This window comes from Oryza glaberrima, chromosome 5, assembly GCF_000147395.1.
Source record: "Oryza glaberrima chromosome 5, OglaRS2, whole genome shotgun sequence".
Classification (NCBI taxonomy): Eukaryota; Viridiplantae; Streptophyta; class Magnoliopsida; order Poales; family Poaceae; genus Oryza; species Oryza glaberrima.
The window spans coordinates 2,895,240-2,921,937 of NC_068330.1; the positions used below are offsets into that span (position 1 = coordinate 2,895,240).

The window sequence follows — 26,698 nt, forward strand, 5'->3', positions numbered from 1 at the left end:
AAGTGAACAGGCCGTATGTTAATGAACTTATGTTAACGAACTTATAAAGCACGTTTCAACTTGGTTTATTGTACCATCCCCATCCAATGTTTGCAAAATTGTGTTGAGGCAAAAATTTGCTCTGTTCTGTTGGTCCCCATGCAAAACGTTGTTGTGTACAATCTTGATTGTGTGGGTGTTCAGTTTACCGCTCATTTGCACGTTCTCAAATCAAGCTTTGGTTGGAAAAACCAACGCCGACCCCAAACTTAACCATCAACAGGTAATAATTTGGTAATTTAAGACGACACTACTACACATGGGATTAAGTCTAAAACAGCATTGGATTGAAGTCTCAAACCGCATTACCACATATCCCAAGCTACAAGACACTTTGGATTACATCTGACACTGCATTACCCCGAGCTACAATTATTACTCTTATCGATTTCAACTGGTTAAGGAAAACCCTAATGCTCATCGTCTTCTTCTTGTTTATCCATGCGGTGCACGCAGCTGATCGATCATGGCGAGAGCATGCATGCAGCTTAATTATTAGCAATGGAGCTCAGCTTCATCAGAGGTGGTTGAAGACGATGCCGCCATGCGCGGCGAAGAAGGGCGCGAAGACGAGCGCCTCGACGGCCATGAGCTTGACGAGGATGTTGAGCGATGGCCCCGAGGTGTCCTTGAGCGGGTCGCCGATGGTGTCTCCGATCACCGCCGCCTTGTGCGCCTCCGAGCCCTTGGGCCCCAGCGACCTCGCCTCCTCCGTCGCCCCGGCCTCGATGTACTTCTTGGCGTTGTCCCACGCGCCGCCGCTGTTCGACGCCGAGATCGCCACCTGCACCCCGGACACCAGCGCGCCGGCGAGCAGCCCCGCCAGCGCCTCCACCCCGAACAGCGTCCCGGCGACGAGCGGGCTCGCCATCACCAGCGCCCCCGGCGCCACCATCTCCCGCAGCGACGCGTCGGTGGAGATCCTCACGCAGGTGGCATAGTCCGGCGCGGCGAGCCCCTCGGCGAGCCCCGGGATCTCGTCGAACTGGCGCCGCACCTCCTCCACCATCCGCAGCGCCGCGCTCCCCACGCTCCGCATCGTCATCGCCGAGAACCAGTAGGGGAGCATGGCGCCGGCGAGGAGCCCCACGAACACCCTGGGGCTCACCACGTTCACCGTCCGGATCCCCGCCCGGCTCACGTACGCGCCGAACAGCGCCAGCGACACCAGCGCCGCCGACCCGATCGCGAACCCCTTCCCGATCGCCGCCGTCGTGTTACCGGCGGCGTCGAGCGCGTCCGTGCGCTCGCGCACGCGGCGCGGCATGCCGGCCATCTCCGCGATGCCGCCGGCGTTGTCGCTGATGGGGCCGTAGGCGTCGATGGTGAGCCCCGTGGCGATGGTGCTCAGCATCCCCAGCGCCGCCAGCGCGATGCCGTACATGGCGGCGAGCCGGAAGCTGGCGTAGATGGCGCCGGCGATGGCGAAGATCGGCACGATCACCGACTTGTACCCCACGGCGAGGCCGAAGATCACGTTCGTCGCCGCCCCCGTCCGGCACGACTGCGCCACCGTCTGCACCGGCCTATCAATTTGAAATTTGAACACAAATTTCATCAAAATTTGAAATTTTACAAAATGTAGAATCATCGCGAATTTGGGCGGGTAGAATTCGTTTTCACCCGTAAGCATTGCTCGTGAAGTACTCGGTGACGTAGCCTATCACCAATCCCGCCCACAGACCAGCTGAGACGCAGATGAACAGGTGCCTGAATTATTCAACAAGAATTCAGACAAAACTATTATTATTCCATAATTTAATCAAATTTGGTGCAAGTACAACTGCTAGAGTCATAGGTGCATGGCTCCACCCAACAAGATTCAAATCTTGATGCTTATAAATATTACGCGCTGTAACTAGGTTTTTAACATGATTTCTCCGAAATCAAGAATGTGTTGTTGAATGCATATATACAGGGATGTGAGTGTGGTATTGTCTGTGCGCGTGTCTCCCGTATAATTGTAAAACTTTAAAAAAAATGTGTTGTATACAGGGATGTGTCATGTGAGTGTGGTATTGTCAGTGCGCGTGTGTCTGCCGTGTAATTGTAAAAATTTTAAAAAAACAAAAAAATAAATTACATACTATATAAGATTTTTTTTTTCTTTTACCAGTTTTTGACGAGCATGCGTTCGCCGAAGTCGAAGAGGGTGAAGGAGCGGGGGAGGGAGAGGAAGGTGACGGCGGCGACGGCGGCGGTCATGAGCACGGTGGAGATGAGGATCTGGCGCTTGAGCGCGGGCGCGACCTCGTCGGCGGCGCCGAGCTCGCCGGCGTCGGTGGCGACGAGCGTGGTGGCGGCGCACGCCACGATGCCGGCGGCGCTCACCAGCAGCGGGTACATCATCGCCGCGAAGTCGTGGTCGGCGCCGAAGGAGGAGATGGACGCCACGAACAGCGCCGCGCACGACGACTCCGCGTACGACCCGAACAGGTCGGACCCCATCCCGGCGATGTCGCCCACGTTGTCGCCCACGTTGTCGGCGATCACCTGCGCACATCCACACGCACGTACAAAACCATACGTGATGTATCACTTCTCTTTGAAGGAAGTGAACGATGGGCAGAGACGGAGCTAAAACGAAAAGGAGAGGGGTGCCACTTGCTTAATTTATTCTACTTTAGATTAAATTCAAGCCGATGCAAGTATCTAAATTTGTATTGAGGGGGTGAACACATGGTGAAAATATGTGAGGTATAGCTAAAAAATTATCTTGGCCGGGTTCCTGGGCACCCCCTCACATACTCTAGCTCCGCCCCTGACAATGGGGTGAATTCGTAAGCTTCCCAAACTTTTAAACGGTTTTTTAAACGATATAATTTTATAAAAGCATTTTATAAAATCTTATTGTATACTCTTTTAAGAAACTATTTCAAACCAAAATCGATATCTCAACTCTATATTTTCTCCGATATATGTTAAAACGTTTTGGCCTCTTCATACATCATCTAAATTCACTAATATCCATATAAATTTACACACATATACAAATCGTATGTATCTGAATTCATGCATAAATCTATTCAAATTGAACCCAAAATATCTTACCATACGAAACAAAGAAAGCAATATTTAGTTCATTCATTCGTAACCTCAAATAATCATCACAAATATTCAGATATTGAGCTATTCAGTCAAAAGAACAATCCAAAGTGGATGCATGCACAAATTAACTGCCAAATAGATTTGTTTCAATCAGGGGCGGATCTACAGTGTAATATGACCGGTATTTAGCGACACCAATGACTTTTGGTAAAACCTATAGCGAAACTGTTTATCCATATATTATAATACCATGATATAAGCATAATTAGCATACTATGACACCAACGAATCGATTTTCTGGATCCGCCACTGCTTTCAATTGATCTTTTAAAAACGAAAGTTGGTTGGAATTGAATTCGCTTAAATTGCCAAGTCAGATTCAGTTTAAATTTGTCCACAATTTAAATATTTCCTAGCGAGACTTTTTAAATAATTCCTTTTCCCCAAACAAGACAATAAATTTTCAAAGGCCTCTTACGATGACATAGTAATCTTTTTTCCTTTTTTTCTATGAATAAATCCGGTAAAAATCATGCGTTACGCCTGTGCCAGCTAGCAGAGAACACTGAACACATGAGTTTCATGCTTCCTAGTAATGTTTAAGGAAGGCAACAAAAAAGGCCAACTGGACTTGCTCTGAGATTAGTGCAGTGGCTTAGATCGAACTGAGCTCGCATGCAAGCAGCTTTGAGTTGTTTTAAAATATCAGATCGAATTGGCTCAGTCATGTTCTTTTCTGATTAAAATTCAGATATTACCTCTCTGTTTCTATTAGCGCTTTTTAAACTACTAAACGGTACGTTCCGTGCGAAAACTTTGAAAACTTTCTATTACAAAAGTTACTCTAAACTATCAGATATATCAATTTGTCAGTTTGCAATAATTAAAACTTAGTTAATTATGAGCTAATAGCTTTTCTGTTTTACGTGCGTTAACTTAATCTTTATTTTCATCGGTTTCAAACACCAACAGAGTGAAGGACGAGGAGAGTGACGTGGCGTGGCTTACCGCGGGGTTGCGGGGGTCATCCTCGGGGATGTTGCGCTCCACCTTGCCGACGAGGTCGGCGCCGACGTCGGCGGCCTTGGTGTAGATCCCGCCGCCGACGCGGCCGAACAGCGCCATGGACGACCCCCCGAGCCCGTACCCGGTGATCGCCTCGTACAGCCCGCCCCAGTCGTCGCCGTAGTAGAGCCCGAACGCGTTCACGGCGGCGAACAGCACCAGCAGCGCGCTCGACGCCAGCAGGAAACCCATGGCGGCGCCCGACCTGAATGCCACCGCGAACGCCCGCCCGATCCCGCGCCGCGCCTCCAGCGCCGTCCTCGCGTTCGCGAACGTCGCCACCCGCATCCCGAGGTAGCCGGACACCACCGAGGTGGTGGCGCCGAGGAGGAACGCCGCCGCGGTGAACGCCGCGTTCGCCAGCGCCGGGCGGCACCGCCTCGCCGCGTCGTACGGGCACGGCTCCGGCGACGTGGAGAACCGCCCCACGGAGCCCAGCGAGACGAAGATGACCGCCGCGAACGCCGCCATGAACGCGCCCAGGTACTTGTACTCCGTCATCAGGAACGACGTCGCGCCAACGGAGATGGCGTGCTGGATCTCCGCGCACCTCGCCTCCACGCCGCGGTAGTCCACGCCGTCCTCCTCGTCGTCGTCGACGTCGCCGCCGCCGTCGTTCTCCCTGTCCCCCTTCCCGGCGCCGCCGACGCCGTCGTGCGGCGGGACGGCCACCCTGGACACCACGTACCACTGGAGCACGGCGAAGAGGATGCCGATCACCGCCGCGAGCGGGATGAGCACCTCGGCCGCCACCGTGCCGATGAGAGCCATCGATGAACGAAGCGCAAAGCTAAGCTCGATCGAGAGCTCCAATGGAGGAGAAGACGAGCGAGTGATTGATTCTTGATGGAGAAGAGATGTGATGAAGTGGTGGTGATCACTAAGCTAAGCTTGCTCTTTATAGAAGAGAAGATGTCTCACTTTGCAATTACCCACCTGTGTTTTATGATAATTTCAAACAAGTCCTTGTATAAGCTTTTTGGAGGGTGAATACGACATTTTTTCACCATATTTTGTGACTTGTGAGGGTCTAAATGGAAAGTTTGCTGGTGTTCTCTTTGAGCACTGAACAAACCATGCATTGGATCCAGTGTTCAAGATCAGTTCGACCGTTTGTTATGGCTTGGTGACAGCTTGTGCTCTCCAGGGACACCGTAGAGCTCATGCTGTATATGTGTATAAACATTTTTGTTGTTTTTGCAACTTATTTTGTCACTGTCTTCTATCTCACCAAAAAAACTAGCGAAAAAGCCGCTACAAACGGCACCGTCTGGAATCCTTTATCGTCGGTTCAAATTAGGTGTATCTGACGCATGAGCATAAGTTATCTACGGTGCGTCTCATTGAGGTTTGGACGCACTGAAAATGCTGACGGACAATGCCATTAGGTAAGCTTTGGGGTTCACCCACATGCAACAAAATTTCCCTCATCATGCATCTAGCTACCTTCATTTCGAATGGTGGTTTTTGAATAAAACAACTCTGGGTCATGCAGATCCTCGGCACTTCTCTCTTCTTTGGTCAAAAGAAACTTGGAAAGGCTACTTGATTTGTCTTGCTATATTTCAATTTCAAAGTTGTAGATGTCATAAGTTTTCCTGTGATGATAAACTTCGAGAGTTTGCATCTCTCTTTGCTGTTAAGATGCATGCAATCCTGTTCTAACCGGAGGAAAGATGGCTAAAAGAAACCAAAGTTGTTACAGCTTCTAGTGAAAAAGCCATAAAAAAGCTGTTCAAAGGAGCGCACCAGTGTCTTGTGCAGTACAAGTGTCAAGGTTAGATATAATAGGACAAATTAACTTAGGACGCGTTTGGTTTGTTCACCCAGCTAGCCTAGTAGTGCTAAACCATCTCTTTGCCAGCTTGCTAGCCTTGTCATGGCTCCTCTATTTGGATGGTTTTGCTTCCTGTGGTAAGGATTAATGGCTAGCTGCTACAGATGAGTTCCTCTTGTTGCTGAGTTCTTCCATGAATCGATTTTTCCTTTTAGATCCAGACTGATTGTTTGTTGTATTTATGGGTTGGTGGAGAGGGAAATTTTCAACAAAACTTGAACGAGCGAGAATTTGCAACAAGAACTGTAAGAAGAGGCCGACAAGATTGGGTGAGTCATTGAAAAATATCACTAATTTTACGGCGCTAATTTTGGAGAAGTCCGCATCGCCCTCGTTCCAATATTTTCATGCGAGCGGAGTTTGCCGTCGAAGGAGAACCAAATCGGCTCTCACTGGCTAGCTAGAATTTTCTTGCCCCGCAAAGCCATCTCGTCTCCAAAAGCCAGATTATTTTACCAGTTCCAAACATGTAGCTTTACTAGGCGAGGCTAGGATGAGCCTTGCCTAGGTTGTGATAGCCTCAAGACGACATTTCTTTGGTAATGAACCTTTCACGCTTTCAACATGTGGATGATTTGAATGTCAAGTAATTATCACTTTAAATGTTTGAACTGAAATTCAACCGTAGAGAAATAAAGATTAATTTGTAATGAACGGGAAAGTAATATTTTGCATGTTGAGAATGACATGTGGGCCTAGATCAATATGCCAATGATAAATACAACAATATTTCCATCTTTGTGAGCTTGTGATGGTGTCATGGTTATACTTTCATATTGCCATGCTTTTAACACACTTTGGTTTGTTCACTAACAAGGACTCCCTAGGTCCCATTTTAAGCACAACCATAAGTGTTTATGTGTGTTTGGGCTAGTAACCAACCTACTCTTTTTCTTACTTTCTCTCGAAGTTCTCCTGACATGTTTAGATAAGAAATGTTTCGTTTCGAATAAAATAAATAAACACTTTGACTAGATTACTTTTTAAAGAGAGAATCCATTGTGTGTCATTGAATTTGTTTATATTTTAATTAATCTTTGTAATATACCATCGTCGTCTAGTTAGATTCAGTTAGTACCGTATAATTTTTTCCTAATGACCACAATAGCTCTAGGAAAAAAAATTTCTAAAATTTGGGCAAAAAATTCGAAATATTACCAGAGAAGAGAAATTGTCTATCTCAAACTTTACAGTTTCCGTTTTTAAGCTGTCTAAAAAAAAATATATGTGCAGTTTTTAAGTAAGTAAAAAAAAAAGGATAAAAGTGGAGTATTCGAGGGTATCTTCCGTTCTTCCCCTTCCCTTGCGTAAACGAAAATCTCCCGTCTCGTCTCCTCCGCTCCTCGCGGCGCGGCTGCCGATCTCCATCGCAGGGGGAGGGGAGGAGGAAGGGAGGATATCCTGGTGAGCATCCACATCCTCTCTCTGATTCATCTCTCTCCCCCACCGGGAATACTTATATCTGGAATTTGCTAGCGTTAACCCTAGATTCTCTTCATCATAGATCTGGAAGAAGCTTCTTCTCCTTCTTTAATCTTACAGCCTTAAACCTCTCTTAATACAACTAGTAACAGTTTGTTTGTTCCCCCCAAAATTTGGGGGTTCAACTGAACAACCCCCATGTCCCAAGTTCGGAGTGCTTTGATTTGCGCCCAAAATGCTCTGCACAAACTGAAGGCAACTTTCGTAAATCGGTGGAGTCCTTTTTGTTCATTATCCGAGGCTGTATATTCTTATTGTGTGTAGCATTGGATATAAATGATGGGAGAAATCTATCTATTATATTAAGTTTTAGGAAATCTTGATAGTTCTTCCTGGTGTGCACTTGAGAGTAGCAAATGCACTAGCGGGAACGAACCAGTGTTGTTCAGTGGTTGTACCCTAATTAGGTCACCAGTTGAATCACATGCTTGTTGTATTTATCCAAGTGTATGGATTTGTGGAGCTTCTGTATGATGATAATGTCTTGTATTATATAGGTGCATTCGCAATACGAAACTATGGAGCTGCTATCTTATATTGTAGTAATGCTGTATGAATTCAGGGAGCTTCTGTCTTATGTAGGCTCATTTCACAACAGGAAACATGCAACTGTTAGCTCAAATGGTTTGTTCTTACTCTTGTAGTTGCTGGGTTTCAAAGCCAGTTGTGGGCTATTTCTAGCATTTAGGACTAATTGTGGGCTGAGTTGTCTTGGCCACTTGAAAACTGTCTGGGCCAACTGGGATCTCTGCGGTGGACCGGCTCAACTTAGGCACTGGATCTGGTATCTCTGGTCAGACCATGGGGCTGGTACAGATCTGATGATGCTAAAACAAATAGATGTATGCTGATGGTGCAAGCTGTGCAAAGGTTTTGGGGTTTTCTCATTTCCCTTGACTATATTTTTCTTGGAGATTTGTGAAAAGTTTATGTAGGAGGACATTATAGCTAGAATTGTGAAAAGTTTATGTAGGAGGACATTATAGCACAACTCTTTTGGTAGATCTGGTTCCTTCTCTACACCTGTTGTGTGTGATATGCATATCATAGATGTTACATTCCTGAAAAAGTGCAGCATAGAATTAAGAATACCATTAAATTGAGATTTTTTAAGTGTGTACACCTAAAAGGGTAGGATCATGGTTTTACATGATGGCGGAATGGCGTTAGAAGGCCAAAGCCAAATATACCCAGTCTTTTCCAGCAAGTGGAGGCATTATCCCTTTTTTTCTTTGCCGTTTAATCTGGTGCTCCTAGTTGTGTACATACCGAATTTGTTCATGCAGACATGAGGAATTTCTGTTGATGTGTCATGTCCTTGAAAATATGTTTGAAATTTTATATTCCTTTTATCAACATAGCAAGTGTGCAATTTATCCTTGTTAGCAGAAGGGATGCAATTCCTAGATCTGTGCCGCAATCTCTTAAACATTTGTTGATGTTATTTTTTATTGAAAGACTGTTGCATGGGCATAGGCTGACACCTTGAATATTGGGTTCTTTTGACAGGCAATCAACCATGGTTTTCCTTAAGGTGGAGATGTCTTTGAATGTGTTGATCTCACCTAGCCAGCTGAGCCCCCAGGGTCTCTTGCTCCGCAAGGCTGTCATTGTCCGCCTTCTGGAGGACATAGCAAACCGGAAGGCCTCCAAGGATCATGGTTACTACATTGCTGTGAGTGAGCTGAAGGCTATATCAGAAGGGAAAGTGCGTGAGCTGACCGGAGACGTTCTTTTCCCGGTGACATTCACCTGCATCACGCAGAAGCCTATGAAGGGCGAGGTCTTAGTTGGCTCCGTGGACAAGATCCTCAAGCATGGCATTTTCCTCAAATCCGGACCGATAGAAAGCATCTTTCTGTCGGAGAAGACAATGAGCGACTTCAAGTACATTGGTGGGGAGAACGCGGTGTTCATGAATGAACACTCGAAGCTGGAGAAGGACACCGTTGTGCGCTTCAAGGTCATGGGGTTCCGCTGGATGGAAGCTGATCGCCAGTTCCAGCTCCTTGCCACCCTGGCTGGTGACTATCTTGGACCACTATGAACTGCTTCTAATGGTGGCTCCGCTGCACATTTTGCTACCTTGATGAATGGATTTGAAATGTGTTAGCCTTAACCTGCTGTCTGTAGTTTGGTGTCGTGATGACTGATCAGACCTGTATCGTATCTGTGATGCTGGTTGTTGATGTAAATGGCATTAGGCCATATGTTTAGCATTTCAGCATGATGAGAATTGTCATGGCTGATGAACCTCTATTTCCTATGGCTGCTCACCGTTCTACCATGCATATATTTGCTGCCTTCCTTTCTGAGATGTTGCCTTTCCAGTGTAGAATTTGCATTATCTCTATGCAATTATTTCCCTGTCACTATCAGCTCATTGTGACAAGTAGCGTAATACTCCCAAGATCATGAGGTTCAACAGAAAAATAGTCCTGCCAATTCCATGATTTCCATCACAAACAATCGAAAACAAAAATGTCTGTTTGTGATTGGAATACAGGTTGGAACAAATTTGGGTAATAGGTTCGAACAAATTTTGGTAACCTGCGAATTGCAGCCCATGCTACCAACTCATCTCAAAGATAGATCAAGATTCAAGAACGTGCAAAGGCGCCTCTGAAAATTGAGGCCCTTGTGCTGAAGAATGATCTTGCATGAAGCACATGCCCTAATAAGACATTCAGTGTGAAAAAAAAAACATAAAAAAGAACATGCTGAAGTTGCTTGCATCACATTGCATATCAAAATTACTAGACAGTAAGCACAGATTGCCATGAGAAACAGCAGGATCCATGCTGAATGATCTTGCATGGACCAAGCGACATTCAATGTGAAAAAACAGAAAAACAAAATGCTCAAGTTCCGCACAGATTGCTAAGAAAAACAGCTGGATCCAATTCATACTCAGGCTGAGAGAGTGCAAGCACAAAGTACAACTGAGCGTCTTCAGCTGACTTTGTTTATTATTACAATTACACTGCATGGTGGTTCAATATGTTTCAAATAGGTGAACAAAGATTTAAGCAGACTATATAACACATATATGGATATTTTTGACAATAGGATCAGCCATCGGCTGTCTTGACAACTGTGACTGGGCAAGTGGCGTTGTTCACGACATAGTCGCTGACGCTACCTAACAGCACCCTGCAGGAACCAGGAAGAGGAATGCAAAGGTTAGAACTGGCAATGATGTGAACAATGTGCATCGATAACAATGGGGGGAAAGCTTTGGTTACAACCTCTTGAGTTTGCCAAGACCCCTGCTTCCAATAACCAAGCAGCTCATGGGGATTTCGTTGATGGCTTGGCATAGCTTCTCACGGGGATCTCCCCAAAGGACTTTGAAAACCACCACAACCTGTATAAAAGAACCAAAAACCTTATACGGGCAAATATTGCAAGGGAGTGCTGATTAATTGGACCATATGGTATTGAGAGAGTGATCACCTCCTTCTGCCTGGCCACAGTATTAAGCATGTCCAATGTTTCGGCATCAGGCTTTGCTCCATATTTCTTTGCAATTGTAGGTTCAGAGAAATCCGAGAGAGGAATCAATGCTGTATATATAAAAAAAAGCCCAAAGAAATCAAGATATTAAGCAGTCCTTGTTTGCAGAATTGCAGACTAGAATAATCAGCACTGAGTGAACAATAATTAATTGCAGAATAACCTTAATAACATATCAACAGAACAGAATCCTTCACTTGCAAGTAGTGTGAATTGGAAATGCTTCATGCAAACACACACCTTAATAAGAGATCAGCATAACATAATCCCTCACATGCAACTAGTGTGCGCTGGAGACGCAAGCACAAATAAATGACCAATACTTACCATTTATGTACATGACAAAATATTTCACTGATGAGTGTTTCAATATTCACATTATCATTAAGTGCAGTGTAGGTAAATACTCTAGCTGCAAACTCCAAAAGTTTGGACAGCTTGTGACATCTGTCTTTATAATACGAAACATGGACATTGTGTGTTACTGCATATGAAAGATGAACTATCTACCATTTTCCCGAAACTGTTCACCGAATCTTAAACTGGAGATATTGCAGGACGTTGGTAAAGACTCCGAAGATACAGTCACCCATTAATGGTAAGTACACTAGGCCGTGATTCTGCCACTAGCCAAGTAGCAGCCTGTTCTTGCAAAATGTTTGATGAGACAAAGATGATGCACTATGGCTAGCCTAAAGGATATCAAGGTGAATGATCCCAGGAGTTGGCAGTACACAATTAGCAACAAATTATCGGCCAATCCACTAGTCAATTATCGTTTCTGGGTTGCACAAAATGGTGTCTGGTAAATCAACGGTCGATGCCATTATCATAATGGGCAAACTAACCCAACCTTACACCAAGAAATCACCCAAACTTATGTAACCAATCAAGAAACATCATCTACTACGCGCCAAATAAGCAAAAATCCAAGAAGCAGTCCACAGTGATTGAGCAGAGTAAATCACTGAATCACTCAGCAAAAGAAGCTGAAAAGCATCACTGATTAATCCTCTCGATCCGGCCATCGAACAGAGCCTACGCGTGGAATCCATCATCATGCAGATCATATCCGACTTGGATTCGGATGGGATGGATGGATCAATCAAGAACAGTAATAACGCGACTACGCGAGCTCCATGGGAGGTAGAAGGGAGGGGAGGAGCGTACGAGAGCCGGTGGCCTCCCAGAGGAGGGTCTCGCCCTGCTCGTAGTCGGGGTCCTTGAGGACGTGGAGGAGGATGAGGTGGTCGCCGGCGCGGAGCAGGTTGTCCGCCGCCCACCGCAGCGCCCCGCGGCTCCCCTCCGAGAAGTCCACCGCCGCCCCCACCCACCGCTCCGCCGCCGCCGACGCCGCCTCGCCCGCCATGCTCGATGCTCACCTCGCTCTCGCTGCTGCTTCGTTCTTGTCTTGGCTTGGCTTGCTCTTGCTGCTTCTTGGCTTGTGGAGGTCACTGTGCTGGAAGGGATGGGGAAGCAAGGTAGAAATACTCGCCTGCTTGTTCTCCCTTTATTCTCTTTTCACTATTTTATTCTCAAACAAGAAATTCATAGCATATTTGTTTGATCCATAGTTTTAGACATGCCTATCTTGATGTCAGGGATGGTTTTTTTAATCTCTTTTTCTTATTAAACTTTTATTCTTCTTCAATAAGAGGATATTTGTTGATGCAAATGTGTTAAAAGTTATAGTGTTTGCTCTTCGGCTTATCAATCGTAGTCAAAGTTTAAATTTTAAATTTATATTTGATTTTTATGATTTTTGATTTTATAAAAACACATATGTAAATATATTACACATAAATTACTTTTCATTGCTAAAAAAGGTCACGACTTATAATCAAAGCTGTTATGTTTTCTCAATAAATACTCCCTTCGCTCCATAAAATTATAAGTCGTTTGATATTTTGCTTATGAAAGTTCTTTAGAAAAAAAAGCAACAACTACAACACCAAATTAGTTTCATTAAATTTAATATTAAATATACCTTGGTAATATGTTTACTTTGTATTGAAAATAGCAGTATATTTTCTACAAACTTGATTAAACTTATAGAAGTTTAATTAAAAAAATCAAACTACATATAATATGAAATAATAAAGAGAGTAACTGTTAGGATATTTATTGGTGCAGTCTACTACTTTCTCTAGGGAAAAAGAAGGAAAATGAGAGATCTTCACATTATTTGTTGAGCCACAGGGCATTTACTTTCCTGTGAGGACAAAGGAGAGAAATTATCTAGAGTTGTGCTCTTTCTGCATGACAGCTGGCCTGCATCATGTATGATGATGATCCACGTTGACAAGCAGTCAGCCATGCATGTGTTTCTCCATTTATTATTTTTGTTTGGTTCCTCTTATCTTGTTAGCTTGTTGTCAATCAGTATTCAAGTGTTAATTTGTACTTCCTGTTCTTCAAAATAGTTATGAACCTGTATTTCTTCTATGATTTTTTTTTCAAAAAGAAAAGGCGCAGCTAGTTTTGCAGAATGATGAGTTGACCGTGCACTTCCTTTCTGAAGAGGAAAAATGGTGATAAAACAAGCAACAAAGTTTTAATTATGGTCCATATTTTCAACCAAACGCATAATAAGAGACCTTTTCAATTATTTATATTCCATCAATAATATAGTAATGCCACCCAAATTGTAGAACTTTAAATTTAATTGCTCCAAGATAAAATGTCAAAATTTAGCAACTTGCACATGTTCTCTCTCAATCAACAAAAAGACAACCAATTGGGTCCCTTTATAAAAAGGCAAAACATGTGTGCAAATTGTTCAATTTGTATTTACAAAACAAGAAAGAAAAAAAATAACATACACAATAATATATGCGTGCACCAAACGTCATGTGCCTATTGCGAGAGCGACCGCTCATGGTATAGGATTCCTTATCCAAAGATCATCCACATCCAATTGACCTGAAATGCAATATATCTTTTCTAGAAATATTTTGGCATCTAGAATCTGGAGTTCTGGACCATTTCAAATACAACAAAGTTAAATTATTTCATTCTATAGTACATGTCCACGTCAAAACCTTCGTTGTCAACTGAACTATATGGAATATTCAAGGTGTGCATACAAACAAAAAATGGATTTTACACCTTTCTTATGGAGTTTTACATGGACTCTACGCTACAAGTTTAAGAGTGTGTGAGTGATTGATCTGCTGACTGTTGGATTACTGATTTTTGCCACTTAGCCAGCAATGGTTGGTCCCAACTCCCAAACTGTTCATTGGGCAATCAGTGGCCAGAGTACCTTCTCACCTTGGCTTATCTTCACAATGCAACTTCCATACTAACTACAACTGGATCATCAAAGTTATCCTATATCTGGATGAGAATAGTTGAGATCCTACTATCTGGGACAGGGAGATGCCATTTACTATATAGTTTCAGAGACTTGGCAAGGTTGGATAACCTTTCACAGGCCCGACTAGTGATAGAGCTTCTTGTAACGCTTCCAGGAGATAATCTGGGTGGTCCTCAATGCGTGCATGGCCAAATTGTGCTGGTATTTTGCGTAGAACTCTTCCAACAATCTGCAACTCAGCAGAAAAAACAAAATGAGCTAAGAACATGACATACAAGACTATTCTAGCAATGATTTCATTTAGAATTCTATCGGATGAGAAATGCAACTCATAAATAGGAAAATAGAGATCAACATTCATTTAACTAGTTGCTAGGTGTTGGTGCGTCCACTGACAGTATCTATGCTTTAGCCTTTCTATTCTATCAGGTATTTGCTGAATACTTTAGTATCATTCCAACAAAAAACACTGTAAATATAATGTCAAGAGCAAACCTTGCGAGCATAGCCGCCATAAGCTATCCCTCCAATAAAGGCTTGCTGACAATCGGTCACTCCAGATGTTGCTGCCCAAGTTTCAGTAAGATAAATAAAGTTGGATAGTTCATGGATTAAATTAAACATATTACCAGTATATCAACCATAAGTTTGATTGCTCTTTCAAAAGGCATAGGTTTAATTGCACACAATTTAATAGTTCAAGGGCTTAAAATGTGATTTTGCCTAAAGTATTCTTTGAGCTCATGAGTTGAACAAGTTTTGAGCACAGAAAAGGAACAAAGTAAACAAAATCCGGTGACATGTTCAAAAAAAAAAGTAAACAAAATACCAGCAAAAGTTGTAGATTGGAAAAGACCAGCTTTCTTTAGGGATTCTATGGTGTATGAGTTGGTGCCACCAGCCAACTGATAGAAGCCTTCAAAACCATATTAGTAGAAAATACTTAGAAATGTGGACGATAGCAAAGCCATAACAAGGTATATTTTTTTTTCTAAAGATTGACTTTGTTTACCAGGAGGCCTATTTGACATTGAAGACAAATGAACAGCAAAGGATACTGTTTCCCTCGTTGCACCTCGGCCTATGTCGCCACTCATCGGCCGGCCATCTAACTGCTTGTATAAATAAAGTAACTTGAATAACCTCAGATTTTGAGCATGGTTATGGATATGGATAAGGATCAGTAGAAGCATAAATCATAAGCATGATAGGATTATGACATGAAGTGAACCAGCAAAGTAATGCTAGCATTTACAGAAAAACAGAATGTAGAATGAACTATCCAACATCAAGAAAACAATAGTGCTAGTAGAATTTCAAATTGCTAAAAGTATAGTTATGAACAGTATAATCATGTACAAACAAATTAGAATCTGCAGTTGATACATTTGTTTTCTTCATAGCAAACCTGCCAAAGATTATAGCCTTGAAGATGGGACTGCATTGTTGTGTATATTGCATTCATGAAATTAACTGTTGAATCACCAACATCAGGCAGGCTGACCTGAAATGTGTGAGTTTTTTTATTGATTATGATGATAAATGCAATAGTAAACACATCCATCAAGAAACAAAGTGCAAACTTACTGCAATCAGTTTCACATTATTGATTGAGTCACCCAGGTTGCTCCAGAGGGTATTGAACATATCAGTTCCCCTATAGTAGTGACAAATATTAGATCAAGTGATCCGAGTAACAGAGAATAAGACAAATGTCCCTTGGTACAAAAACCCTCAAAGAAAAGGGAACATACTTTCCAGTGGTATGTATCTCTATTGCATCGACATCATTCCTTTTCAACAGTTCCGCAGTCTTAGTAGGATCTCGAACATACGACATAGCTCCTGAAATGGTTTCAAGCAAGGCTTGTAGCTTCTATAAGATACACAAAGGTGTGGAAGTATCAGATTATGATAAAAACATGGTGATGTTACATGTTCAATTAAAGTACACTTTGTGGGAACAACTACCATGTAAGCTATTGTGATGATGACATAAAGGTAAAACAAAGAAAGGCAGCAGTCAGTGCTCACTTATTCTGTCGTAAGGGCAAACTGACAAGCATCGACCACAGCCATAGCACCGCTCCGTAATTACACCACCCTACACAAAGCAGCAGAGGTCATAAAATAAAAGTTAATTTCATGAAGAGAATAAACAGTATCTGAATAAAGTAAACAAACCAATCGATACCTCAAGTTTACCAGATGAAGGATCAGACTGAGAGTGCTTTCCCTCAATCATAACCCTCTCCAATGATATTGCATCAGCAGGACAGACTTTCTCACATGGCTTTGAGCAATCTGGTGGGCAATCCTCAGGATCAAATTCTAGAGAACAGCAAATAGAAATGGAAGTCTTTAGAAGCAAAATACAAAATGTGTTATGGAATCCATAAACATGAGGCAGGTCTTGCTAGTGAAAGAAGGAAACCAAGTTTACAAACAGCATATAGCAGAACTGTTTTTTTACTTCCAACTTTCCAGACTCAAATGAGGATAATCAAAACAAGTCTATTATGTCAAAGTGGTATTAACAAATTTCCTAAACTAAACTCAAAATATAGAGTACAACTTTTGTAAAGAGCATATCATTTACCAGCTTTACGGAAATGAAGGTCTCTGCAATCGTCATTAACACTAACCATCACCCATGGACTTTGAACTGATGGCACAATTGAGGCTGCTACATCAATACCTTCATTCACTGCACCCACCACCGATGCGTCTGCTGCACAATCGATGCAATCCACTGCATACGCAAAATCTATCCATGATTTTTTTTCTAAGGGTAGACTATCATATACCAATTAAATCACCGTAGATAAATATACAGATATTTTACCAAGTTGAGATGATCATTTTGAACAAATTTTGCCATTATGTTATGATGCCAGTCTGAAATGCTACATATGTACTCCACGGGAATATTTACAATTAGAGCAACAACCATACCTCCGGCAAGCGTGTACACAAGGGAGAGATTTCTGACATCGGCAGCATCCTACACAAGAACAAGAAAATCACATCCCAAGCATTTCACAATTTCCATTCACACTATCACCATTGCTAGTTTCATTGCTCAATAAATTCAAAATCGATGTCCCCGAGACGAGGGATTTGCACCAACTTCATCAGAAATCATTCCTTGACAGGTTAATTGAGCTGGGTTTCCCTTTGCAAAATTGACAATTGACAAGAAGGGAAAAAAAAAATCTCTCTCATTTCTCATCATCCACTCCATACGTAGCACAGCTCAAGCACAATCCCACTACAATTCACTACTCAGTCTCCAGCAGGGAAGGAAGCGGAAGTATATGCTACTACCTCGAAGCTGGCGCCGCAGATGAGCTTGACCCAGTCCCCGCGCCGGAGGGCGGCGACCTGCGGCGGGTGGTGGTCGCCGGCGAGGCGGCCCCGGCGAGCGGACGCCGCGGCTCGGACGGCGGCGTGGGAGGCGAGCAGAAGCCTCGGCGGCGGCGGCGGCGGCGGCGGCGGCGCCATGGCTTCTCCGGTGGCTGCAGCTTCACTGAGCTAATCGCGATAGCCTCATCGGCGGCGGAGATATCTTGGAGACTGGAGAAGCTTTCCTATCCGTCGATCTTGGAATCAACGGCTGATCTGATCGCGTATAATAGGAGCAGATACGAAAAGGGCTGACATGGAATAATACTATTTTAAGAAGGGCTCATTTGAAAAATATAGGATTCTCTGAAATAAACAGGGGCTGGTTTGTGAAATTCCCGATCGAAACAAACGCGGCAACATCACTACGTCAGGGACGTATTTGTAAAATTCAGGCCAATATCAGGGGCTCGTTTGTAAAATTCAGGCCAACTCCGGCGTACGCCTCCGCCTCCTCCTCGTCGCCGGTCATCGCCGGCGTTCGAGCGTCGACCAATCGACGACGACGACCGATCTCCGCCGCCGCCGGCGTTAGTTGTTCTACTCCTGAATCCTGATCATTCAGAATGTCTTTTTTTTTCTTCCAACAAGTTACGAGAAGGAATTAATTAGTGCAAATATTTATCGAAGATTATTCTTACCTCGCTTGATTCATCGAGATAATAATCTGATCTGACAGTAACTGATAATGGCAATATTTTACACAAATTTAGGATCTGAAACTTACCTGACGCTCAAGTTTGTGACAGCTAGTAGTTTGTCAATAAAGTATTATCTGCTTCGGCTTGCTCCTTTGCTACAACAGATTTCTGCCGAAAGAGGCAGAATCTTTTGAAATTCTACAGAGAACTTTCACGATTTTCATTTGTTTATTCAAATCATTTCAATCTTTGTGAATCAGCTGCTAGCTTAAGGCATCAAGAACAAAAGGGAAAAATTAATCGAGCATGCATGTGCAGTTCATTTGCAGCAGAATGAGGGATAATAAACTAATTGATTGATTAACAAACGCGTATTGGAGAAAGCAAACTAAGACCTGGAAATTGACGTCCATTTCAGTAGTATTTCACACCAAAACTATATACTAATAACTCAAATCGCATTGACCTTTGTTTCTAAGGTAGACTTATCCCCTTGTACGGTCCAATTAATCTAATTGCATTCTTAATTAACCTTAACTAACCAACCAGCCAAACCTGCTGGCTGTTGCTCAACTGCCGCCACATATGGATGCATCAACATAATTAACTAATTTCACTAAAAAAACATAATTAACTAACTAGATGATCATCATTAATTATATCAATTGCATAATCCTCTCTATGGAATCTTCCTAGAAGTTGCACATATATCTTCATACATATATGCTTGCTCATGGGCAGCACCACCAACTATAATTAATCTTGTTCCGCAAATCGCGCTGTTGATCGACAGATCGACGGCTGGCGCGAGTGACACGTGTCGTCGGCTCGTCAGATAGATATGCAGGATCAGAGATCATGAGGTACATTGCATGTACATATTATTGTAGTGGTGGCCAAGAGGAGAATATTTGTCATTGTGGGAGAGCTGAGAAGAGAACATGGCAAAATCAAGGCCCAAATCAGGGAGATTAATCTACATGTGCAATGCAATATATTGCAATTAATATCTCCATTTGCGCTGATTGCATGGCACATTGGGTGGCTATCATGATCAGCTCCCCATAGGGGAACATGATGGCACACAATGTGAGTATATCTATGATTCTATATTATAATATCATCCTCTAAACACACTTAACTACACACAAGGTACATTTATACCATGCACTAGCTACATAAGTATATACATGTATATCATCTTTTTTTTAAAAAAATGCATGTTGCACATGATGCAGGAGAGGAGAGGAGAGGAGAGGAGACTTTTTCTCTCTATGCATGCATGAACTTTTGCTGAGGTGGCAGCAGTCCACATGACACAACACATGCATAGAGAGATTAGAGAGTTGATGATGCAAGGGTATAGCCAGGGTGTTGTGATGAGGAGGCAAATCAAAAGGGAGCTTAGCTTAGCTAGCTAGTGCATGCACTTACATGCTAATTCATGGTTGGTTTGGTTTGGTGGTGTGCTTGGATACATGAGAGAGAGAGAGACAGGTGTTGTGTTGTTGGTTGTGTTAAGGTATATATGATATGATCATGTGGTGGCATGTGGCCTTGAGTTAGGAGAACATGCCCTCATGGCCTCATCCTCAAGCAAAGCTAGCCTCCTTCCTCTCCCATGCATGCATGCATGCACTCACACACTAATAACATAACATTTTGTATCATGTAAAGAGCATTATCCACACATCATCTATAGCTAGCCATGTTTCATGCAATTAAGCCTGTGATCACATATCAATAATTAATCTCTAACTTTCCATTCATGCCACCTAATTCCCCCACATATACCCCAACCTTCCAACCTAGCTCCAGCCTTGTACCCTCCTAACCCCCTTCTATATAACCATCTCTACCCCCTCTCTCTAACATACTTAGCCATTTTCACACATCATCATCTTCTTCTTCATCTTCATCATCATCATCGCCATTGTTACTACTTCGCTAATATAAGCTCTAGCAATGGTTGCACACGCCACCATCAACAATGGTCGTTGCGACGCCGCCGCCGCCGCGGCGGCTGCGGCGAAGTTGAGGCCGGCGATGACGGTGATGCCGCCGGCGACGGCGAGGAGTAATCATAGGGCGGCCTGCAAGAACTCCGGTAGCAACAAGGAGATGAGGAGGAGGAGGATGAGGCGGTGCGTGGAGGTGAGGAGGAAGATGGAGGCGCTGAGGAGACTCGTGCCGGGCGGCGGCGGCGGCGGCGGCGAGGACGCCGGCGGCGAGGAGCTCCTGTTCCGCGCCGCCGACTACATCGCGCGGCTGCAGGTGCAGGTGAAGGTGATGCAGCTCATGGTGGACGTGCTGGAGCAGACGAAAGATTGATTAGCCATTCTTGATTAATTATTTAATTATTAATTAGGCTTAATTAATCATCAGAGGTGTAATACATATACAAAGCGTATCATTGCGCTGTATACGTGTACGGATTTTTTTCTTTTGTTTTTTTGTTCTCTTTTTTTCCCCCTTTGTTTCGTGTTTTTGACACGTATAAAATAGGGGTTATTTTATACGGGGCCCGGCTATTTAATTTGTTTGTTGATTGTGTCGGTGTGTATGTACATACGTAGTATGTATGTGTATATGTGCTACGGTTGTATATACATGAGTATACATTAGTTTTATATGTATACATACATGTACATATGCGGTGGTAATGTCATCTTTAAGTTGGTGTTACTTGAGTATTATTAGTGCATATTCCAATGCTTAGCTCTTCTTTCTCGATGGGTACGAAAGAATAACCAGCCATAAATTCACATGTGTCCAGGTTACTTAAATTCGAATGGCAGATTATATATTAAAAAAACCTACCCAAAAGAATAATGATAAAAGATGCCTTGTTTTTATCTCAATTATTTACTTCACGCTTAAAAAAATATGTTTTCTTTAAATATTTTCTATTAATGCATTTGTTTTGGACGTGATTATACTGTTGCACAGTTTTCTTCTACTGGACTGTTGTGACAAATGCAATTGTACACCCACCACGATCTAACAATGTTTTTATTTTTCTTCAAACACGTGGTAATTTATACTTCTCATAGACCTAAGCGACACATCGCTCCAACTTCTCATAGAGTTAAAACAAAATGGAGGAGGGTGTCTCTTTCTTAATTTACTCAACTTTAGATCAAGTTTAAGTTGATGCGTGTGCCTAAATTTGCATTGAGGAGAGTGCATACATGATGAAAATTAATGAGCTATAAATAAAAAATTTTCTTGACCGGGTTCTTAGGCACCCCCCATACTCTACCTCCGCCCCTGCTATATATTATATATGTTGATAAATTTGGGAAGAAGAGAGTAATGTTTAATAAGGTAACAAATCAAACACATTCTTACCAATAAAACCTTACTAAACATTGATAATACAAGAAGTTTCTAATCTTAAAAATCCCATCAAAAATTGACAAGGTTTCAAACTAAATGCAACAGCCAATCATTTGATTGTGCCAAAATTTATCATTTTTAAAATTTGGTAAGGTTGAAAATGTCTACTATTATAAAAATTGAAGATGTTGCCAATACTTTGGTACATCGTCCGTATTTGAGTCTGTTTTTAAATTTGTTCGCTTTTAGAAATACATAAGAGTCGTATAAGAAATCCTTTTAAAACGTCACATGATAACTCCTAATTGCTTTATAATTCTCGTCAAACCATAAGAAAGCTACGTTATGATCATCATCCCAATAAGGAACTATGTATCAAAATAAAAATCTCGTATATAGTTTTTAGAAAAACAATATACAATAATAATACGGTTAAAATAGTCTTTCATACGCTTGCAACTCACTAGCAATTTTTTATCCTACCTTAAAAAGTGAAAGAAAAACCCTAAAATTACCTAGCGGCGTTGGCCGCATCGGCGGCGGCGATCTGGGCGGCGGGGGGCGGCCATGCCCCCCAAACCGAGGAGATCGGTGGCGGCATTGAGCGTAGGCGGCCACGACGCTCCCGAATCGTCGCCGGCGATGTCGACTCGGTCCAAATCAACGCCGGATTCCGATCTCCGCTCGCACGACGGCAGCAATCCCAGTCACGAATCGTGGTCGGGGAGGTTGACTCGCTCCAGAGCAAAGCAGATTGGACAGGTTCTTCCGATTCAGGCGGTGGAATCGCCGGGAATCTCTTCCAACAACAAGAAGAAGAGGAAGAGGAGAGAGATTGAGGAGGATACGGCGAAGAAGCAGGCGCAGATGTCGTCGTCGGCGGAGGGGCATGGCACCTTGGCGTCCCGGCCACTCCCGCCGATGCACCCGCCGACGACACCCCGCGTCAGAAAAAGCTCCCGGATCACCCGGCTCGAAGGTGGTTTCAGCTTTCAATCCACCACTGTTTCTTGTTCAATTTCTTTTTTGTATACCTATCATTATTAACCATGTTAATTTCTCCCCATTTCTTGTTCTTCAGTTGATCGACTTCAAAAGTTAACTCTCCGGCGCAATAAAGAAGACGATCCCTCCACCGCGGCCGCCTTGCCTACCCCATCTCACAAGAACATTGTGTTGGGCATGTCTCGCTCAATTGTCCGCGTTTCATCCCCACCTTCTGGTAATTTACTCCATCCGTCTCAAAATATGGCAACCTAGTTTGGAGTATGGACACATCTTAGTACGAGTTTGGAGACATGTTCAGATTTTACTGGCTGAATCTACTATATTTGCTGCAGCTAAGCTACTAAGTGAGCCATGTGCTAGCATGTCGTGTGTCGTTAATTGCGTTGTTTTACGTATTCCCTACCTAGCATTACATGAGAAAATCATGCTGCATCTCCACATGGGAATTACCGTGGATTTTGTGCTGAACTAGTTATTGATCAAGCTTAACTAGCTGCAGATGCTTAGGGAAAAGCCGGTGATATAAAAGAAAGCTACCGAGATAGGCATGTGTAGTCCAGCAACAAATGGAAAAATGTGACGCAGAGAGAAAATATGTATTTATCAGCTCCTAGCTATGTAGCTACCTGCTAATCAACTGTATGTTTTTCAGAGGGAATATTGATCTCTCCGCGCACCGGAATCGTCATCAGTTGGGATGGAGCCACCAAGCGTGCTATGATCCTCACACTCTTCACTTACTTCAAGAAGAAGCCGCATGAGCCCCAACCCGAGGTGCATGACCGATTTCCATTAGCTAATCCCCATGTTTCTATCATCCGAGTTCCATTGCCATTTTTGTTAAGTATAGTATGGTCAATGATTGCTAACTGTAGCTGGGCTGCTGTGCATTTGCTTTGTGTGAACTTTACTCTGCCCTCTGATTTCAATTCTCAAACATTATCATTGTCAAATTGATGTCCTTTTCTTGTATATCCTTAGTATTAGTTCCGTCTCTTTGTGCTTAAGATGAGTAACAATACACCATTAACCTTTCTTTTTCTCGCATTGCCTTCTCTGTCTATCTTCCAGCTACAGGTTCATCTCCCAGATAAGTCTATTGTGCAGGGACGGTTGAGATTCATGAATCACCACTACAATCTCTCCATCTTGGAGATCACGTCTGAACTACCATTGCAGGTCCCCGCTTTTGGGTCCGCCCCAAAGTATGGCCAGGAAATTCTTGCCTTGTCTCGGGACGAAAATATGTCCCTGGTGGCGAGGCGTGGAGCAATCACGTGGTCGGATGGTTCTTTGATGTGGAGAAACCATTACATGTTTGTGGATTGTGATGTTCCTGAGCTACCGATACATTTACCTTTTCTTCACACTTGCTATTTATTTTACCATCTACATAGTGGTATTTATTTATTTATTTAATTAATGCAGGGTGGTGAAGGAGGGCCTGTGGTTGACACTGGCGGTAGTACCATTGGCATGGTATACATAGACGGCCCTGGTGCAGTTATCATTTCAATCTCAATTATTTGCACCTTCTTTGAGATGTGGAAGCAATTCAGGTATATTATTTTTCCATCAGTTTTGAATTTCTTTATTCTGTCAGTATTAAAATATACTACAGGTTAAATCAAAATCGTAGAAAGTAACTTCTTTGTGATAACATCATATGTCTAAGATCCAAAAAGATGGTATGAAGGATTACATTGCTACCATTGAAAAATCTTTGGATTAAAACACTATACTACGTACAAGTCAAATAGAAAATTGAGAAAGCATCTAAATTTATCTATGAATAAAACAAAAAACAGGGAACTAGATGAGCAGAAGTAAGTAGTAGCTTGTAACTTCACTGGAAAATGATAGAAATTGGCAATCGAAGACATATTTGTTTTAGGATATGTATTTCCACCTGATTACACAGATTCTATTCTGCACATCTGAAACTATCTATATTATGGAAACAGCACTAACTTTTTAGATGCCATTTTCCCGCAATATTGTCTATCTAGCAGACTAGCATGTAAACCCACTAATCACAATATATTCTTATTAATTGAACGTTTGTGGATAAACCTTTTATATCTATGGTATTAGCGGTTTAAAATCCAATGTTGAAAAAAATCTATGAAAAAAAAACTAAAATCAACTTAAAATTAAGTTTTAAAATTCAATTTGCTAAATAATAAGCACAGGCTATAAAGTGGTTGGCGCGTCAACATGCGTGCTCATTTTCTACTAATAGACTAAATCCATCTTATCTGTAGCGCTCATTGTCTACTAATAGACTAAATCCATCTTATCTGTAGCTGTGTTGCCCGCCCTGTGTTTGAGGTGGATTTAAAAAGTGTGGAACTAGCTGGTGTGTCATTCCGTGAGGAGCTCTCTCTGAAACATAACATCAATGGTGGCTTCATTGTTGAACGCATTGCTGATGATTCTGCTCTTGAGCATCTTGGTGTTAGACGGGGTGACGTGATTTTTTTTGAGGACGAGTGTGGCACTACTTTGCCTGAGGTGAAATGAATTCTGGTCTCAAGTAATAGTTTAATATAAATCAACATTTGTCAAGAATAATACAAATTCTGGAACAGATTGAAGATTATCTCCTTTCTCTTGGTTGGAGATACCTGCAGGGGATGAAGTCGATGGTTCTCAAGGTCTGATATTACACAATAACAAAAATGGCACTTGTTTTTTTTTTCTTTTGAAAAAATGGGAAAAAATAATTAACAGAACTGCCTTTCTTGTGTAGTTGCTAGTACATGACATTGAAGGTCCATGTAAGGAGACAATTACCTTGCCCTTAGAGTTTTCTGTCGATTCAGGAAAGGTAAACTTCTCTAAACTATTGTACAATTGTCCATGTTTGCTTGTTTTAATCCCTAGATATTTTACCCCTTAAGCATTGACAAATGTGTTGAATTTTAGGTAGCCCGAAGATGTACAGCAAGACTGAAGTTACCTAGAGATGATAATTTTGTGAATGTTAGTAACTTGAATGTTCTTTGACACGATCTTCTGTTGGGGTGTTTAACCCTAATTTTGGCTGGCTGAACTATGCTAATATTAATTTAAACGACTGTCATATTCAGCCCGATTGGTCCCTTTTGAACGAAGTTTGATATTCATGTCCCTACGTTGTTGCCTGTATCTCATGCCATCTATACCATGTTGCCTAGCAGCCTAGTAGCATATCTCATGCCATCTACTCCATTATTTTTCACACGTTTTTCAAACTGTTAAATGTTGCATTTGTTTGCAAAAAACATCTTACAGGAAAGTGTTTCAAACAAATCATATTAATTCATTTTAAGCTAATACTTAATTAATCATATGTTAATGACTTGCTTTGTTCTGCGAACGCGTGAGAGATTTGGAACGCAGCCTTCGACTTGGTAACTTGCCCCTCTGATTGTTCCACAAACCTGCATTGCAATGTTTTGCTGATGTTTCAGCATGAATACTAGTAATGACATTCACATTATGTGTATTGATGTTCAGTTCGGCTGCTTTGATGAACAGTGACTGATTCAGGTAAATTGTAGGTCATTGTTGGATATTTTGTTTTATATATGCATATTACCAATATATTTCTACAGTTATTTGTAAGATTTCAGAGAAGCTGTACAGGGCTGTGCTGTGGAGGATAATGGGGATTAACCTGAGGTGCATGGTAATCTCAGGCTCTCAGCCCTGGTTTGATGAGCTTGGAATATGTAGGTAGGATGGAATTAAGTAGAGAAAATTCTCTATCTAGGACTACATATGCAAATTTGGTTTAGAAAATTGTAATGTGATCTGGATGGATATGGTTATCTATGGATGTGAACTTGGATGATCTGGATGGTTATGGTTATCTATGAATGTGAATTTGGATGCTCTCTAAAATTTATTTGGTTCATTATTGTGTTGCGTACATGCTGTTGTACATGCTGTTGTTGTACACATGCTGTCAAATTTCTCTAAAAAAGAAGTACGTTGTTGATCTAATGTTCTCAT

General features: G+C 42.4%; 6 protein-coding genes across 7 annotated transcripts; 3 read left to right on the top strand and 3 right to left on the bottom strand.

The window, feature by feature from the left end:
• Positions 1-321: 321 nt before the first annotated feature.
• On the bottom strand, positions 322-5,008 carry LOC127773613 (pyrophosphate-energized vacuolar membrane proton pump 1-like). The gene is made up of 4 exons (XM_052299743.1): positions 4,096-5,008; positions 2,153-2,532; positions 1,663-1,749; positions 322-1,565 (listed from the first exon to the last, which is right to left on the bottom strand). Exons 1-4 carry the CDS (start codon positions 4,921-4,923, stop codon positions 557-559), a joined length of 2,304 nt encoding a protein of 767 aa, XP_052155703.1. The 5' UTR covers positions 4,924-5,008; the 3' UTR covers positions 322-556.
• Positions 5,009-7,256: 2,248 nt separating this feature from the next.
• Positions 7,257-9,783, top strand: LOC127773620 (DNA-directed RNA polymerase V subunit 7-like). Its single transcript, XM_052299754.1, has 2 exons — positions 7,257-7,393; positions 8,981-9,783. The coding sequence occupies exon 2, from the start codon at positions 8,991-8,993 to the stop codon at positions 9,516-9,518; it is 528 nt and encodes a 175-aa protein (XP_052155714.1). The 5' UTR covers positions 7,257-7,393; positions 8,981-8,990; the 3' UTR covers positions 9,519-9,783.
• A 565-nt stretch (positions 9,784-10,348) lies between these two features.
• On the bottom strand, positions 10,349-12,464 carry LOC127773622 (universal stress protein PHOS34-like). Its single transcript, XM_052299755.1, has 4 exons — positions 12,158-12,464; positions 10,928-11,037; positions 10,720-10,838; positions 10,349-10,624 (listed from the first exon to the last, which is right to left on the bottom strand). Exons 1-4 carry the CDS (start codon positions 12,354-12,356, stop codon positions 10,543-10,545), a joined length of 510 nt encoding a protein of 169 aa, XP_052155715.1. The 5' UTR covers positions 12,357-12,464; the 3' UTR covers positions 10,349-10,542.
• A 1,433-nt stretch (positions 12,465-13,897) lies between these two features.
• On the bottom strand, positions 13,898-17,834 carry LOC127773617 (uncharacterized). The gene is made up of 12 exons (XM_052299750.1): positions 17,634-17,834; positions 17,262-17,310; positions 16,906-17,058; positions 16,501-16,637; positions 16,341-16,410; positions 16,061-16,151; positions 15,894-15,963; positions 15,715-15,810; positions 15,319-15,418; positions 15,136-15,222; positions 14,802-14,872; positions 13,898-14,535 (listed from the first exon to the last, which is right to left on the bottom strand). Exons 1-12 carry the CDS (start codon positions 17,808-17,810, stop codon positions 14,389-14,391), a joined length of 1,248 nt encoding a protein of 415 aa, XP_052155710.1. The 5' UTR covers positions 17,811-17,834; the 3' UTR covers positions 13,898-14,388.
• A 2,405-nt stretch (positions 17,835-20,239) lies between these two features.
• LOC127773623 (uncharacterized) lies at positions 20,240-21,049 on the top strand. Its single transcript, XM_052299756.1, has one exon. The coding sequence runs from the start codon at positions 20,318-20,320 to the stop codon at positions 20,681-20,683; it is 366 nt and encodes a 121-aa protein (XP_052155716.1). The 5' UTR covers positions 20,240-20,317; the 3' UTR covers positions 20,684-21,049.
• Positions 21,050-22,182: 1,133 nt separating this feature from the next.
• Positions 22,183-26,587, top strand: LOC127773618 (putative protease Do-like 14). Of its 2 annotated transcripts, XM_052299752.1 has the most exons (9): positions 22,183-22,670; positions 22,773-22,913; positions 23,352-23,473; positions 23,771-24,038; positions 24,126-24,258; positions 25,006-25,213; positions 25,291-25,356; positions 25,452-25,529; positions 25,628-26,587. In XM_052299752.1, the coding sequence occupies exons 1-9, from the start codon at positions 22,259-22,261 to the stop codon at positions 25,706-25,708; spliced, it is 1,509 nt and encodes a 502-aa protein (XP_052155712.1). In that variant the 5' UTR covers positions 22,183-22,258; the 3' UTR covers positions 25,709-26,587. The 2 variants fall into 2 exon arrangements, with proteins under 2 accessions (XP_052155712.1, XP_052155711.1); XM_052299751.1 differs by lacking the exon at positions 23,771-24,038 and having other exon boundaries at positions 24,128-24,258.
• Positions 26,588-26,698: the final 111 nt, after the last annotated feature.

Coding starts and splice junctions, on each gene's coding strand:
- LOC127773618 (XM_052299752.1), top strand. CDS start 22,259: ATGCCCCCCAAACCGAGGAGATCGGTGGCGGCATTGAGCGTAGGCGGC. Junction 25,214..25,290: donor GTGGCACTACTTTGCCTGAG/GTGAAATGAATT, acceptor ATTCTGGAACAG/ATTGAAGATTATCTCCTTTC. Junction 25,530..25,627: donor TTTCTGTCGATTCAGGAAAG/GTAAACTTCTCT, acceptor GTTGAATTTTAG/GTAGCCCGAAGATGTACAGC.
- LOC127773617 (XM_052299750.1), bottom strand. CDS start 17,810: ATGGCGCCGCCGCCGCCGCCGCCGCCGCCGCCGAGGCTTCTGCTCGCC. Junction 16,411..16,500: donor CTTCATCTGGTAAACTTGAG/GTATCGATTGGT, acceptor TGCTTTGTGTAG/GGTGGTGTAATTACGGAGCG. Junction 14,536..14,801: donor ATGGCGGCTATGCTCGCAAG/GTTTGCTCTTGA, acceptor GCTGAGTTGCAG/ATTGTTGGAAGAGTTCTACG.
- LOC127773613 (XM_052299743.1), bottom strand. CDS start 4,923: ATGGCTCTCATCGGCACGGTGGCGGCCGAGGTGCTCATCCCGCTCGCG. Junction 1,750..2,152: donor CGCATGCTCGTCAAAAACTG/GTAAAAGAAAAA, acceptor TGAATAATTCAG/GCACCTGTTCATCTGCGTCT. Junction 1,566..1,662: donor TTCACGAGCAATGCTTACGG/GTGAAAACGAAT, acceptor TCAAATTGATAG/GCCGGTGCAGACGGTGGCGC.
- LOC127773620 (XM_052299754.1), top strand. CDS start 8,991: ATGGTTTTCCTTAAGGTGGAGATGTCTTTGAATGTGTTGATCTCACCT.
- LOC127773623 (XM_052299756.1), top strand. CDS start 20,318: ATGGTTGCACACGCCACCATCAACAATGGTCGTTGCGACGCCGCCGCC.
- LOC127773622 (XM_052299755.1), bottom strand. CDS start 12,356: ATGGCGGGCGAGGCGGCGTCGGCGGCGGCGGAGCGGTGGGTGGGGGCG. Junction 10,839..10,927: donor CTGTGGCCAGGCAGAAGGAG/GTGATCACTCTC, acceptor TCTTTTATACAG/GTTGTGGTGGTTTTCAAAGT. Junction 10,625..10,719: donor GGTCTTGGCAAACTCAAGAG/GTTGTAACCAAA, acceptor TGGTTCCTGCAG/GGTGCTGTTAGGTAGCGTCA.